The 16,871-nt window shown below is 32.0% G+C and overlaps 1 protein-coding gene across 4 annotated transcripts; it reads right to left on the bottom strand.

Moving 5' to 3' along the window:
• Positions 1-10,434: 10,434 nt before the first annotated feature.
• On the bottom strand, positions 10,435-11,523 carry LOC101500516 (heavy metal-associated isoprenylated plant protein 39-like). 4 transcript variants are annotated; one of them, XM_004515638.4, is made up of 3 exons: positions 11,364-11,523; positions 11,032-11,110; positions 10,435-10,899 (listed from the first exon to the last, which is right to left on the bottom strand). In XM_004515638.4, the coding sequence occupies exons 1-3, from the start codon at positions 11,370-11,372 to the stop codon at positions 10,658-10,660; spliced, it is 330 nt and encodes a 109-aa protein (XP_004515695.1). In that variant the 5' UTR covers positions 11,373-11,523; the 3' UTR covers positions 10,435-10,657. The 4 variants fall into 4 exon arrangements, with proteins under 4 accessions (XP_004515695.1, XP_004515697.1, XP_004515696.1 ...); XM_004515640.4 differs by having other exon boundaries at positions 10,435-10,878; XM_004515639.4 differs by having other exon boundaries at positions 10,435-10,878; positions 11,032-11,113; positions 11,364-11,520.
• Between the last annotated feature and the right edge of the window lie 5,348 nt (positions 11,524-16,871).

Below are 16,871 nucleotides of genomic sequence, written 5' to 3'. Positions count from 1 at the left end.
AAAAAGTCAAACTCTAGAAAGTATTTTGGGAAAAAATCAGAATATTCATATCTAATAATTTACCACAACCAGAATATCAAAAAGGGGTGATTCATATCTAATAATTAAAAAGTCAAACTCTAGAAAGTATTTTGGGAAAAAATCAGAATATTCATATCTAATAATTTACCACAACCAGAATATCAAAAAGGGGTGATTCATATCTAATAATTAAAAAGTCAAACTCTAGAAAGTATTTTGGGAAAAAATCATAATATTCATATCTAATAATTATTCATATCTAGACATCAGAGTTTGAATTCATACCAGAATATTTAAATATCATAATATGCATATTAGAGTTTTCTAGATATGAATATTTATTAGAGTTGGAAATTAGAGTTTGAATTCAAAAATCAGAATATTGAAACTCTAGAGTATGCACAAAATCAAAGAAAAAATAAATAAAATAATATTTACCTTGAAGATATGAGATCCAATAAGTAGAGAAAATGAAACAACAAGAATAAAAATAAATTAGTTATATGAAATAATAGCAACAAATCTAATAACTAAAAAACAGTTTTGTTTTTCTACATCATACCAAAAAAAAAAAAATAATAAGAGTATGAATGTCAAATGTTGGTCAGAAAGAGCATAAATTATCAAATATCAAATGTTCTACCTAGAGGAACTACAAGGTTTCAAGGTGATGGAAAATTAAATTGGATGTACTAAAAAGAGAAGTATTAAGGGATAATAATTTAACAAATTGTATTGTCATGAGTATATAAATGATAAAATTACCAAGTGAATCATGGCATTATACTAGTAAAGTTTTGATACTACAAATAAGAGATGTCTAAAGGTAGTGATTGAAACAGAAAGTATCAACTAACAGAAAATGTTTGTACTTTCTAATCATGGTTAGCATACAACAAAACAACTAAGAAAATGCACATGACACATTCTTCAATTCAAAACAAGAAACAAAGAGTCTGATACAAATTAACAGCAACTATTTAGAGCTTATAATCTCAAAGGAAAATAGATTTTTCTTAATTGATTAATCTATTTGCTAACAATGCAAAAAGTAATTTCAATTTCAAAACCTAACCCTGCCATATAAAACAAAATAATATACTTAAAAGATTTGTTATCATGATGTATATTGAAGACAACAACAATATTAAGAACATAATAGAAAGTTAAAAAGTAAGGATTAATGTGGAAAATTAGACATAATGGATTTTTTGCCTTAACAGTAATAAAACAAACCAAAATCTAATAATTAAAACAAATAATTTAAGATGAGGACAAACAATTAGTAGGACAAATAATAGAGTTAAGAACACGACAAACTGCATGTTAAGGTGAGGCAGATTACTACATAATAACACATTATACTTAAGAAAATTGAAAAATCTAATATATAAAACAACATGCAAAAACAAAAAAACCAAACTCTAGAAAATCCAAAAACAGAAACAATAGTTAAATCAAAATCCTAATTATAATAAAAAAAAATAAAAACCCTAACACAATGCAAAATAAATTAGAAAAAGATGAACATGTTTAAAATAACAAAGATGAAAAATGCTATTTTTAACACGAGATTGAAAATGCTAACAAAGAGGAAAATGTTTATAACAACAAAGACGAAACTAACAATAAAAAATGAAACTAAGACGAAACTAATCGATTTAAAACAACAAAAACTAAAAAAGACAGTTTTGAAAAACGAGATTATAAAGTTTGGAACGAAAAAGGTTAGAGAGTTGAGAAATAAGAGATAAAGTGATAACCTAGAGTGGATGTGGCCGCCACTGACCATCGTTGGCCGCCGTTGAGGCTTGAAGAAATTAGGGTTTGCTGGTGTGAAGAATAGGGTTCGTGAGAGGATGATGACGAGAGAATGAGCTGTGGGTGGAATTGTGAGACTGATTAAAATTAGGGTTAGGGTTGAGTTATAATATTGGGCCAAATTAAATTGGATTTATTAGACCCAGTCCAACACTTACTAATAATTATTATAAACTGTTATCGGGCAGGTCGGTCACCGCCGGTCCAAAATTCATAACCCGAACCCGCCCGAATCTACTCTATTGAACCCTTTAACTGTACCCGTGTGACCCATTAGGTCCGATCCAACCGGCCCAGTTTACTTCACCTGCTGCGGGCCGGGCGGTATAAAGCGAGCCCATCTCTTTTGTCCAGCCCTAGCCTTAGGTAAAAAACTCAAATGTCAATTAGTCTAGTCTATGAGGTTAACTATGTTGTTAATTTTGTTAATTTGCTGACATGGACAATTGTATGATATTTGATGTGTCTTTTTCTCACTCCCACGGGTGTATCTAATTAGAAAGGGACACTACACGAAAAAACCTATTTTACAGCGCTTTTTTTAAGCCATTTACAACATTTTTTCAAAAAAACAAGCGTTGTAGCATCCAACGTTGTAAAAACATACAACAATGTTTTTTAAAATAAAAAGCGCTATAAAATAGGTAGATATATTGCGCACTTGTTATACTCGTTTTACAACGCTTTTTGGAAAAAACGCTGTAAAAGGTGCATCCAATAGATGCATTATTATGCACTTATTACAACGCTATTTTGAAAAAACGTTGTAAAAGGTGCATTAAAATATATGCATTATTATGCACCTATTACAGCGTTTTTTCTTCTTCCAAAAAGTGCTATAAAAGGTGCATTCATAAGATGCATTCTTATGCACCTATTACAACGCTTTTTTGAAAAAGCGTTGTAAAAGGTGCATTCAATAGATGCATTATTATGCACCTATTACAGCGTTGTCTTTTAATTTTTTTTCCAAAATCATTTTCATCCAGAATCAGTTCACACAATCATTTCACAATCAGTACACGATCAGTACACAACAACTGAATTATATAACTTTATGATTTAACTTTATAACTTTACATATTTACACAATCAGTTCACAACATATTCATATACATATTCACATATTACCAACAACACATAACTATATACATATTCATATCACTACATATTCACAACTTTTCAAATGTGCCATATTCATATACATATAACTATCAGAACTACACAAAACAGGACTACCATATATTCATATAACTATCCCTTGCAACATGTCATTTCCCAGCAAATCAAATAATTTTCATTTCAATCACATACTAACATCAGTCTTCCTTTATTTCAATTAGATCTCTTTCAGAGTATGTTGGACTGAAATTGTCAAAGTACTGTGCGATATAAAAATTGAACATAAATAAGTTAGAATCAAATATATACATAGTTTATATATGAAAATCAAATAATGAAAATATTGTACCGTTTCTGGGATTATAGTTTGATTCATATCAACAATCTCCTTCATGAATCGCAATATATAGTATCCACATTCGATGTTGTTAGTTTGACGAGGGCACTATAAAATAAAACATATAAGTCAAAAAATATTTGGGCATCGATAGCAGTATAAGTTCAACATGCATTTTCGTGAAACAAAAAACTAATAAATACAATACCTGAAAAACAGAATAACAATAGAGTTACGACGCAGAAATACGAGCAAAGAAGAACATCGCAGAAATACGGACTATTCGTAGGAGAGTAGGGTTCGCAGAAACGAGCATATGAAGTTTACGTAATGGAGAGTAGGGTTCGCAGAAACAAAGATGGTTCGCAATGACAAGGAGAATGAAGAGGAAAAGCGTATGAAGTTTACGTAATGGAGAGTAGGGCTCGCATAAACAAAGATGGTTCGCAGTGACAAGGAGAATGAAGAGTAAACAATTATATGAAGTTTACGTAATGAGGGCTAGTAACAAGGCAATATTGTTCGTAGGGTTCGCAATGAGAAGGAGAATGAAGAGGAGGAGGAAACAAACGTATGAAGTTTACTGTTATATATGAAACCCCACTACAAGTGTATGAAGAGAAAACTGAAGCGGTTTATTGTTATATATAAAACTCTAAAAAACGCTGTAAAAGACCTCCTTATTTTATTTTATTTTATTAAAAAGCCTTTTACAGCGTTTTTCCACAAAGCGCTTTAAAAGGCTTCTTTGTGTTTATTATGTGCACGCAACCTTTTACAATGCTTTTCCACAAAGTGCATTAAAAGACTTCTTTGTGTTTATTATGTGCAAGCACCCTTTTACAGTGCTTTTCTACAAAGCGCTTTAAAAGGCTTCTTTGTTTTATTATGTGCAAGCGCTATGTGACCTTTTTACAGCGCTTTTTCACAAAGTGCTTTAAAAGACTTCTTTGTTTTATTATGTGCAAGCGCTATGTGACCCTTTTACAACGCTTTTCCACAAAGCACTTTAAAAGGCTTCTTTGTTTTATTATGTGCAAGCGCTATGTGACCCTTTTACAACGCTTTTCCACAAAGCACTTTAAAAGGCTTCTTTGTTTTATTATGTGCAAGCGCTATGTGACCCTTTTACAACGCTTTTCCACAAAGCACTTTAAAAGGCTTCTTTGTTTTATTATGTGCAAGCGCTATGTGACCCTTTTACAACGCTTTTCCACAAAGCACTTTAAAAGGCTTCTTTGTTTTATTATGTGCAAGCGCTATGTGACCCTTTTACAACGCTTTTCCACAAAGCACTTTAAAAGGCTTCTTTGTTTTATTATGTGCAAGCGCTATGTGACCCTTTTACAACGCTTTTCCACAAAGCACTTTAAAAGGCTTCTTTGTTTTATTATGTGCAAGCGCTATGTGACCCTTTTACAACGCTTTTCCACAAAGCACTTTAAAAGGCTTCTTTGTTTTATTATGTGCAAGCGCTATGTGACCCTTTTACAACGCTTTTCCACAAAGCACTTTAAAAGGCTTCTTTGTTTTATTATGTGCAAGCGCTATGTGACCCTTTTACAACGCTTTTCCACAAAGCACTTTAAAAGGCTTCTTTGTTTTATTATGTGCAAGCGCTATGTGACCCTTTTACAACGCTTTTCCACAAAGCACTTTAAAAGGCTTCTTTGTTTTATTATGTGCAAGCGCTATGTGACCCTTTTACAACGCTTTTCCACAAAGCACTTTAAAAGGCTTCTTTGTTTTATTATGTGCAAGCGCTATGTGACCCTTTTACAACGCTTTTCCACAAAGCACTTTAAAAGGCTTCTTTGTTTTATTATGTGCAAGCGCTATGTGACCCTTTTACAACGCTTTTCCACAAAGCACTTTAAAAGGCTTCTTTGTTTTATTATGTGCAAGCGCTATGTGACCCTTTTACAACGCTTTTCCACAAAGCACTTTAAAAGGCTTCTTTGTTTTATTATGTGCAAGCGCTATGTGACCCTTTTACAACGCTTTTCCACAAAGCACTTTAAAAGGCTTCTTTGTTTTATTATGTGCAAGCGCTATGTGACCCTTTTACAACGCTTTTCCACAAAGCACTTTAAAAGGCTTCTTTGTTTTATTATGTGCAAGCGCTATGTGACCCTTTTACAACGCTTTTCCACAAAGCACTTTAAAAGGCTTCTTTGTTTTATTATGTGCAAGCGCTATGTGACCCTTTTACAACGCTTTTCCACAAAGCACTTTAAAAGGCTTCTTTGTTTTATTATGTGCAAGCGCTATGTGACCCTTTTACAACGCTTTTCCACAAAGCACTTTAAAAGGCTTCTTTGTTTTATTATGTGCAAGCGCTATGTGACCCTTTTACAACGCTTTTCCACAAAGCACTTTAAAAGGCTTCTTTGTTTTATTATGTGCAAGCGCTATGTGACCCTTTTACAACGCTTTTCCACAAAGCACTTTAAAAGGCTTCTTTGTTTTATTATGTGCAAGCGATATGTGACCTCCTTATTTTTTTTAAAGGCTTTTTATAGCGCTTATTGACAAAAGCGCTGTAAAATTACAAAGTTTATGTTCTGATCAATTTTTGTTAAATTACAATATAAGTTCAGTTTTTGTAAAATGCTAAATAATTAGTAAAATACCTATATATATATATATATATATATCAATGCTAAATTACATGATCAGATCATATTGGGATGATCAGTTAAATTAAAGTTCAAGAAAAATTCTCAGTACTCAAACAAAGCTTTTTCAAGTTCAATATAAGCAGAAAATCAGTTCTGGCAGGTCAAACACTTAAATTACATTAAGATGCCCTTCTTCTTTTCCTGTAGGGATTCACATTTGTTTGTCCATTAACGATACGAAACGATGGATTAATCCAAATTCCTTCATCATGATCATCTCTAAGATATAAACCATCATCAATTGAATCAATTTCATGTGGTTGTGATGTTGCAAAGAAAAGATCATTACCAACATCTTCATCATTATTGTTATCATCACTTATTTTATTGGTCGATAGGACAACAGACCATTTACCATCAGCAGGATCAATGACATAAAAAACTTGTTGAGCTTGCGAAGCTAAAATAATAGGCTCATCTTTGTATCCCACCCTATTAAAATCGACAAGCAAGAACCCTGACTCATCAATTCGAACGCCATTATTATTATCGACCCACTTGCAACCAAATATGGGAACATGAAACATTGTGTAGTCTAACTCCCATATGCGCTCGATAACCCCAAAATATGATATATTTGCATATATTGGGTTTTTGTCTTTTGCACTTGAGATATGCATCGCTTCAACTACGAGAGTGACACCACTATTTTGCATAGTGGTTTGATCATCTTGTTCTTTGGTATAAAATGTGTAGCCGTTAATTACATAACCGGTGTAAGAAAAGACATGTAAACTCGGACCATTTGCTAGCCACCTCAGTCTCTGTGAAATTGATCTGGAGTCTACATCTAACTTTGACTTTATGTGATTTTTTAACCATATTATAAAACTTCGATTGTGCTCTCGAGTTATTCAATTTTGATTCATATTCATGTTCAAACTAGATAACTGATCCATGTGCAGACGACAAAAGGAAAAGAGGAACAAGGTAGTAACATACGGTTGAACCTCATCATCATTGTGAAGACGAACCAAAATGATAGTGGTGGTGGAGACGATGGTGATTTGTAAGACGGTGGTGGTTAGTGTTGACTTCACAATGAGGGAAGAGGAAAAGAGGAACAAGGTGTTAAAGGTATGTATTGTGTGGTCCCAAAAAGTCAAAATTTTCTATCAAAGTTAATTTGACTGTTAGAGTTTATTGTCATTTTTGGTTTCTCTCTAGTCAGATACACACGTGAGAGAGAGAGAGAGATGATTTTGAATTCAGGCATTTGAAGAGTTGTGTTGGGAAACATTCTTCCAAGTTGTTTAAGTGTCTTTAAATGATAAAATGTTATTTGATTCATGTTCTTTGAGGTTTTATAAATAATAGAGAAATTCTCATCTTTCCCTTTACCTCATCCTCTACAGGGGTAACATTGCTCGAGACAATGGATCAACCTTGTGGCTTCTCTCTTACTTTTGTCGTGTCTCTTTCCACTATTCTAGATGAACTTTGAAGTATGTTTCATGGTGAGAATATTATATGGGATGGATAGGGGTGTTGGGGTGGTTGCGCAAAATAAATAGTACTTTTCTTTTTGGTGGAAGGATATTATTTGTGTTTGTGAAAATGTGGATTAGATAATTAGGGTTTGTTCAATAATAATTTGTGTAGGGTGGTGGGTAATTGGACTGATACTTCATTTTGGAGTGACAATTGGCTTAAGGTCGAAGCTTTTTGTGAGAGATTTAATAGATTGTTTGGGCTAGTATGTGATAAAAATGTGATTGTTGTGGAGATAACTAGAAAATGGTGGTGAGTTAAGGGTAAAGGTTGGCATTGGATGAGACATTTGTTTGTTTGGAAAGATGAGATGTTCAAGGATTGTTGTCTAATGTTTTAGTGCAAGAAGTGTTCTTGGTAGATGGACCTAGTTACCTAAACTTAATGACGAGTATTTTGTCAAAAGTGTTTATAACTTGTTGATCTCTAATTCAACCCGTAAGAGATCACCTACACATGCATTCATTTGGAATAAGGTTGTAGTGTTGAAATTTGCACTCTTTGTTTGGAGATTGTTTTACAGTAGAATTCCTATAAACGACAACTTGGCTAAGCATGAAATTTAAAACGCTCACACAATGTTATGTGTTTTTGGTTCTTTGATTTCATGTTTTGATAAGGTTTCGAATGTAATTTTGGAGGCGTTGGGTTTTTCTAGTGCATTAACCTATTATGCGTTTGATCATGTTTTACAACTTTGTAGACAACCAGATGCTTTTTGTGATCGGACATTAAACTCTCAAGTGTTGAGATTTTAATCTTGTTTTGCGGCGACAGTTTTTGGCATATATTGTGTTAAAATAGTATTATTTATAATAATTTTTAGTGTTAAATAAATTTTAGTCCCTATAAAATTTCATAATTTTATTTTAGTCTTTATAAAAAATTCTCAACTTTGTAATTCTTAAAAAAAAAAAATTTAATTAAGCTTTAGTCTTTATTGTGAATTTTTTTTTGTACAAAATTAATATTTTTAGTCCTTAATTTTTTTTAGAATTAAACTTAAAAAATTGGATTTTTTACCATTATATCATCTTTTTCTTTTTTTAAACCAAAATATCTCACTCCCAGTTTTATATACTAAATTACTCTACTTTTTGGGCCCAATAGGAGGTTGTTGGCCCAGGGTGTGACCAACTGAAGGCAAAAAAGTTTTCACTCAGTTGGAGGTCGCTAGTCGGAGATGCGACCTCCCAAAAGGATTTTTTATTTTTTTTGCTCGTTTTAATTGGGATTTAATTGATAATATATTAATAAATAATTAAATTAATAAATAATTATATTACATAATACATTAATAAATAATAATAATAATAATAAATTATTATTATTAAATGATTATAATAAATAATAATAAATAATAATAAATAAATATATTATTATTGTTATTGTTAAAAATAATTATAATTAAAAATAATAAATTATATTATAAATTTAAAAGAAATACATTAATTAACATAAAACAAAATACACTAAATTAACGGAAAAAAATACATTTTATTAATGTCTACCTAAATGACCTCCAGTTTCACACCTAGGATTTCGTCGAACTCGTCTAGCTCTTTGAAAGAGTTGAGGTTCTTCTGGTTCATCCTGATCATTATCCTAAATGTAAGTTGTAGGTGGATTAGAACCACTACTAGCTGCTTTCATATAATTTTGAGACGGATGATTATTATACATGAAGTCAAGCACAACATAAGCCGAATCAAGAGTTGTGCACTGAGTTCCAAACAAATTATAGAAAAAGTCCACTTTCTCTCGGATAATCGGCGGTTGGTATTTCTGGAACCGGAACGTAGTACTGAGTCGTTGGTGGATCATAACATGGAACTTATGTAGTAGGGACATGTAGGTGACGTGATGATAGAGACGTTTGTGCTATGTTTTGTTGTTGTGAGCTTGATTGAGAGGTCGACAGAACAGAAGGATATGACGGTGGTTGCAAACGGAGATCACGGAGATATTGTTCGACAGATATTTATTAATTTAATTATTTATTAATATATTACCAATTAAACCCAATTAAAATAAGAAAAAAATAATTAAAGATTCTTTTGGGGGGTCGCATCCTCGGCCAGCAACCTCAACTGGGTGAATTTTTTTTGCCTTCAGCTGGTAGTACCATGGGCCAGCGACCTCCTATTGAGCTCAAAAAATAGGACAATTTAATATATAAAATTGGGAGTAAGGTATTTTGATTTAAAAAAAAAGATATAATGGTAAAAAAATCCTAAAATTTTTTATAATTTAGTAAAGAATAAATATATATTTTTATTTTTATCAAAATAATTATTTATCAAATTTTATTTATCTCAAAATTATATCATAACGATCAAGATTTCGTTCCTGTACAAACCATAAGGTTAAAAGAAACAATACTACCAATTTTATTTACATTTAAAGAGTTTTTTCTCTTTTATATTTTTCAAAATTCTGTAAAATATAAATTTATTAAAGAAATATATTTTAAAGACTTTTGAAAGGAAAGAAGAAAAAAGTGATCTTACAATTAATCGTTCACAATCATAAACAACTGGCATCGATCTTATCACAGTCACATGAAGTGTACCATTTGCGTAATATAACAAAAAGATAAAACAAACTAACACTGTGACTCAATAAAATAAATTTTATAACCATCCGTACAACAATTTTTTTTAATATTTTAATGTTTTTTTATAGTTGTAAAATGTAACTCAACTTACATACGATGAAATTGTCATATTAAATATTATATTTTTGAATTTAATTTTAGGATATTGTAACTATTATTGTGATTTTTATTATTATTTTAATTATGGATAAAAAAAATATTTTGTTATCAAATGTTTTTTTTAGGTAATTCATGATAATAATGTTGAAGATTATATCACACCACCAGTCAAAAATAAAAGTTGAATTACCTTATCAATTGCTTCCAAACCGAAAAATATGAAAAAGAGAAAAATGGAAGAATCCTAGAAAAAAAATTAAATAATTATAATTATAATAATAATAACTCTTCTTTAATTTCTTTGATTATTCTCATCATTTAAAACCCATTTTCTTGTTGGTAATTGAAGATTAATCAATGCTTAGAAAAGAACTTGAACATTTTTGCAGCTCAATATATGAAATTATGCCAAAAAAAATACAAAAAGAAAGTAAATGAAAAAAAAAAAATAGATGATAATTATTTTGTTTATTTCTTCTCCTCTTTCTTCTCTTCCTTCTTCTCCTCTTTCTTCTCTTCCTTTTTCTCTTCTTTTTTCTCTTCCTTTTTCTCTTCTTTCTTTTCTTCTTTCTTCTCTTCTTTTGCAGGACCAACAGATACAATATCTACTTTTCCAACTTTCTTCAATTTCTTCACAATTTTCACTGTGTCCATTTGACCAATCACTGTCAATTTCTGTTCTTTTACATCTGCAACAATTGAATCAACCCCTATTCATCAAAATCAACAATTATTCAATAGATCAGCCCTTAATTAGTTACATAAATTCATTTCCATAAATTTAAAAAAATTCTTTGTATTAAAAATTTGATTTTTTTTTCAATTTTTGTTAAATGACTTACCATATATATCTGCAGTTGCTTCTATAGCTTTTTGCTTTGTTTTATCATCAGTCATAGTTAGCACCTTTAACACAATCTTCTGCTATGAAAAAAATAGTAAGAACAAAATTAAATTAAATTAAATTAAATTAAATTACAAATTATATACATATTTTAAATAATTTCTCTTAACATACATATATTTATAATTAATATAATATTTATATATATATATATTTATATAGCTAATTAAGCATGAACATGTGAATGAGGAATCTAAGAGAAGGGAAGATTTTGTAAAGAAAATTAAATTAAATTAAATTAAAGTAATTAGGATGTGAAAGGGAAAATACCTGAGCCATTTGAAGAGGAATTAGATGGGGGTGTGAAAACAAGAATGAAAATGAAGTTTAGACTTTAGAGAATGAGGCTTTTGTTGTACCTATATAGTACTAGAGAGTAAGTGTGAGGTTTTGTAGTTGGTTTCCTTTTATTTGTGTGTGTGACTGTAGGGGTCACATCAAAACACATGGACCATTATAAATGCAATTTTTTTCTTTTTTGCCGCATGGTGCAATTCATGAAGAGCACACATAACAAAGTTAGCAGGGTTTGACATTGTGATGTCATCTTGTGTGGCCTTTTGATTTTTCGAGTGTTTTTCTATCTCATTTTCATGGGTATATTTTCATACTTTTTGAAAATGAAACTTGATGCTGGAGATTATGTTGGAGGGAAACTTCTTCAACTTTGTTATTATAAAACTTTTGAGGACTCAGCTATTGTTGAGAATCAAGAATAAGACTTTGGATTATATCAATTATGTGAAAGTATTGGTAAAATCAAAGTGGTTTGAAGAACTATCTTTTTTACTTATTTTGATGATAATAAAATTATTTTGTGAGAACAATTTAATTTATTAATATTTTAGTTAAGGGTGTTGGTCTTAGATTAAGTGAATTATATAGATTCTTATGTCGTATCATCTGATAATTAGACAAAGACAAGGAACAACAAGACTTCGCTTCACTCCGTTTTTCTAAGTTTGATGCAAGCGCATTGGCGCGCGCCTCTAGTGACACGAGCGACGCTCTGTGTTGGTTGACTTCGATAATGCAAGTAATGCTCTGGTTTTAGTGACTATAGAAATACACGATATGTTTTGTTTCAGTTGACTATATTGAACGCAAGTGTTTGTCTGCCTCTGATAAGCTTAACAAGCAAGTAATAGTTTGTCTCTAATAATCACTTCATGCATCTGATCGTATGACTCTGATTTATGTTGTACGCTTTGATGAACGTCAATGCTCCAAAGAAGACAAAGTATATGTGTATCATCTGATGAACATCCTGAATTTGCTACTTGTCTAAAGATATTAAAAAAAGACATGTTATGACCATCGTATCATCAACTTCCCGACTATTTTAAAAAGGATACGTTGAATCAATTACAAGATCCATTTTGGAAAGTTTCTATGGCAAACAAATTTCAAAAGATACGATAAGAAACTTCATGAATTATGTTGATTTCTTGCATTCAGGACAATGATCAGAAACCCTAATCGATCTATATAAAATGGACGTGCATTCCTCACTAGAAAGAAAAGAAACCACAAGCTATAAGCACATCCTAAATATTGCTCATAATAATTCCTTTTCTCTTTAGGACTAAGAAAAGTTTATGAAAGAACAAATTTGTAAACACTCTCTATGAGAGCTAATTTAGAAAAATCCAAACCTTTTCTTTTGTAACCTAGCCTAGTAGTGGTTGTCTTTCCTCAAAAGTTTGATTGTACTAAGCTAGAAGATTGAGAAGGTTAAGCACAATCTATGTGACAAGTTGGTGTTCAAGTGGAAGTTTGATTTTGCGGTGAATTAGTGGTTTAAATCCTCTTGGTTGAAGGGACTAGACGTAGCTACCATGTTGGTGGTGAACTGGGATAAATTGGTTGGGACTAGACGTAGCTACCACGCAAAAAATATTATAAACAAGAAACACAATTCAACCCTTTCTTTCTTGTTTTCTCGTTCTACAAGTATTTGTTCCAATGAGCCTTGTCGGCGATGTGTTGTGACCAATTACAATTTTTTTTAAAAAAAAATGGCAAGTGAGACTTCGACAACCAATGAGTAATCAACAATGCATGTATTAATGAAACTTATCGAATTGACCAATGATATGAGCAAAGAAATAGAGTTTAAATTTCAAAATATGAAACAAATAGTTTAAGACTAGCTTCAAGTTGTTAAAAATTCTTCATCATAGTGCATGTTTACACACAATTAAAAAGAAACAAATTAAAAAAAAAAAAAAAAAAAGATTGCAAAAATAAAAGTTACTTCTACCTATGGGTTGTCTCCCAAGAAGCGCTTCTTTAAAGTTATTAGCTAGACGCCTCAACCATTGTCAATGTGTATTATATGACAAAAAGAACACACAATCTTTTTCACCAATGGATACATATTTCAAGTGAGATGGAAATTACTTGAGTTCAACCAGTGGCGTCTCTTTCTTTTTCTCTTTATATTCATCTTCATTCTCTTTCAACTCTTTCCATGTAGTATGGAAGCGGGTGGAGTGGGATGGTGATGCTTCTAACATGAATAAAACATCTTTTACTCTTGGACCTTAACTATCTTTAACAACATCTTGGGGTAGACATACCACTCGTTCTAACGGTAGAATGGGTCCTTGATGTTCAACTTCTTCATCGACTATCGAATTGAAAATCTCAATTCAGTTGCACCTTTCTCTTTCGTTTGAATGTTCTATGGCTTTTAGAATATTGAATGTAATTGTTTCCTCATTTACCTTAAAGGTTAAGGTGCCATCAACCACATCAATCATAGCTCTCCGTGTTGCAAAGAATGGTCTCCCCAAGATCAATGGGATATCGTTGTCTTCCCTCATGTTTAGTACCACAAAATCCACTGGAAAAAAAAATGAACTTATCTACTTTGACCAACACATCTTCCACTTCCCCATATGGGTGTTTCATTGAATGATCCACAAACTGTAACATCAGTTGTGTGTTTTTTACTCTTCCAATGCCTAACCTTTTGTATATGGAAAAGGGCATAAGACTTACACTAGCCCCAAGATCACACATGGCTTTTCCAAAAGTTCTATCTCCAATAGCGTAAGGAATAGAGAAGCTTCCAAGATCTTTGAGCTTAGGTGGCAACCATTTACCTTGTCACTCCTTGTTGTCACGACATTGACATTATTTTGTGGATTCAGAACTGTGTCACTTGGCATATTTCTTAGCGTTCTTTGTGCTACTTGTTGAGCAAGTTGACCCAGTTGGGTCTCCAGATTCGTTATTGAGGCTGAGTGGTTTTTCTGGATGGCTCTTGACTCCTAAATAAAAGAATGTGTGCTTGTTACTAATTCTCAATAGCACTCTCCTAAGCCGCTTTTTGAGGTGGGACTTGATTTGCTTAAGCTCCTTGTTGACCTTGAGATCCACCCTGTTGATCTTTCCATGAAAAACTTGGATGATTTCTCCAACCCGGGTTGTACGTACTAGAGTAGGCATTATTCTGCTTCCCATTGTTACCCATAAAGTTAACCTATTTTGATTCTTCTATATCATCATCATCCGGTACTTCACAAGCTCCATTTTTATCTGCTCCCCAACAAAAGTCACAACCAATATGTTTCAATAATTTGACAAGGGCCACTTGAGGTTGTATATTTAGAGCTGACATTCCATTCTTTATCTCAATGGCGATAACATCTTCTATCTGTTTTGAGAGCAACTTCCCTTGAGCCAACCCAACATCCGGAACATTCAATTCCAGCATACACTTTTTGACCCACCACCTATATCATACAACATCATTTGTTCATTTGATGCCATTATCTCAATAATTTTTCGTGCTTTTGATGCGGTTTTGTAATTCAAAGAACCACCTGTTGTAGCATCCAACGTAATTCTAGCGCTAGGCTTCAAACCATTCCAAAATATTTTCATTTGAGCAGTATCGTAACAAGCAGGATTGGGGCATCCTGCTTGTAAACTCTTGAACCTCCAGTAAGTGTCAAGACGAGATTCTCCTTCTTTTTGTTTGTAACCGGAAACCTCTTTCCTTTTTCTAACGAACATAGTTGGGGGGAAGTATTGTTCCAAGAACTTATCTTCAAGGTCATCCCATGTGGTGATGCTACTGGAGGGTAAAGAATTAAGCCACTCTTTAGCATCATCTTTCAATAAAAACGGAGATAGTCTTAACATCTTGCCTTCTTCAAAGCAATCATCCACCTTCAATGTTTCACATACTTCAAAGAAGTTTGTGAGATGTCTATTGGAGTCTTTGTTATGTTTATCCAAAAAAATGAATATCCTTCAACTCTCGATATAGACGAGACTTATTACGCACTTGTTGACTGTAACCGGTTGGTTATGGATGGCCAACCGAGCACGGTTTATATCTTGATTCTCATACTCGCCGATGATACGTTCAAACAGTGGTGGATCAACCATATCTACAAATATAAAAAAATCTCACAAATCCTCTTCTTCTACTACTAATTGTATTTTCCTTTGTCTCCTTTCTCGAACCACCTTTCGATTTGCTTTTGCAATTTTTTCGATTTTTGGATCAAAGAGAAGTTCAACTGAGGATTGGCCTCACGTACAAGGTTAGACAAATTGTGAGTAATAAAAAGTTTTAAAAGAAAAATAAATAATTAAAACAAAAACAAAATTTTTATTGCAGAGCAAATTTTTTTAATTAAGTAAATAAATTTTACTAAATAGTGATATAGCAATCCCCGACAATGGCGCCAAAAACTTGATAGTGTTTCAGTAAGTATACTGAATCGTTGCAAGTAATAATTAAAACGGTCGTACCGAGTGTTGAACTCAACGATTGCGTTTTACTATTGAATTATATTTAATTACTAAAATTGAACAAAAAGTTCTCAAATTGATTGAAATAATATATAAAATTAACAACAATAATAAAATTGATCCTTTATAATAAGAAAAATGTCAAGGATGAGTTTCACTTTGAATCCAATCTTGGTGGCTAATTTGATCCTAGTTACTGAATTTCTTTATTGAATTATTACCGAGTTCTCTTTATCATTCTTGCGCTAATGTCTAAATGACATAACCTTTAATTCCAAAGTAACCCCTAATTCCTTAGTGGATTTAAGATTAGAATTAAGCCTTACCATATATGAATTCTCTTGTTAAACTATTGTCTTTGCAACTAATTTAATTGGTTTCATAACCCGCATCTATCCCTAGACTACAATATCATGGATTTCTCATCTCAAACATTCGTAAAGTCCACTTCCGTTTCAAAATATGAATCGTAGAACATTTTAATCTTGATCAAATAATAAAAAGCATTAACCACAGAGATGAGAAAAATAATTCAATAAACTCATTCATATGACTAGAAATCAAATCAGAAAAATAAGGGTTTCATTTTTTTACACTCATCCCTAACAAATATGGTTTAGTTACTCATGAAAGAGATAGAAATGACAGAGATTAGAAAATAATTACAAGAAATATTCATGAGTTATTCTTGATAAAACTGCTCCAATGGTATTAGAAATTGTCGTCTTTGAGTTTACATGCTAGGACACAAGTCTCCAAACTTCCCAATAGTAAAAAAAGATACCTAGAAAGTGAAAAAAAAAATGCATTTTAATTTATGTTGTTGTGTGCCACGCGCCCCAGATGCAACTCTTGCGCTTCCAGCGTGAATGGACAAAGTCTTCAGCATGGAAATGCGCCTCAGGCTCAAAGGGGCTACCGAATGATAAAATTTGCATGGGGTAGTTATAAAGGCTCAAACAACCAAACAAATTTGTCTTAGTGTATGCATAAATTACAAGTGAT

Source organism: Cicer arietinum, chromosome 8 (assembly GCF_000331145.2).
Source record: "Cicer arietinum cultivar CDC Frontier isolate Library 1 chromosome 8, Cicar.CDCFrontier_v2.0, whole genome shotgun sequence".
NCBI classification, from domain to species: domain Eukaryota; kingdom Viridiplantae; phylum Streptophyta; class Magnoliopsida; order Fabales; family Fabaceae; genus Cicer; species Cicer arietinum.
The sequence above is the reverse complement of the archived record's forward strand: the minus strand, read 5'-3'. Positions and strand labels throughout refer to the sequence as shown.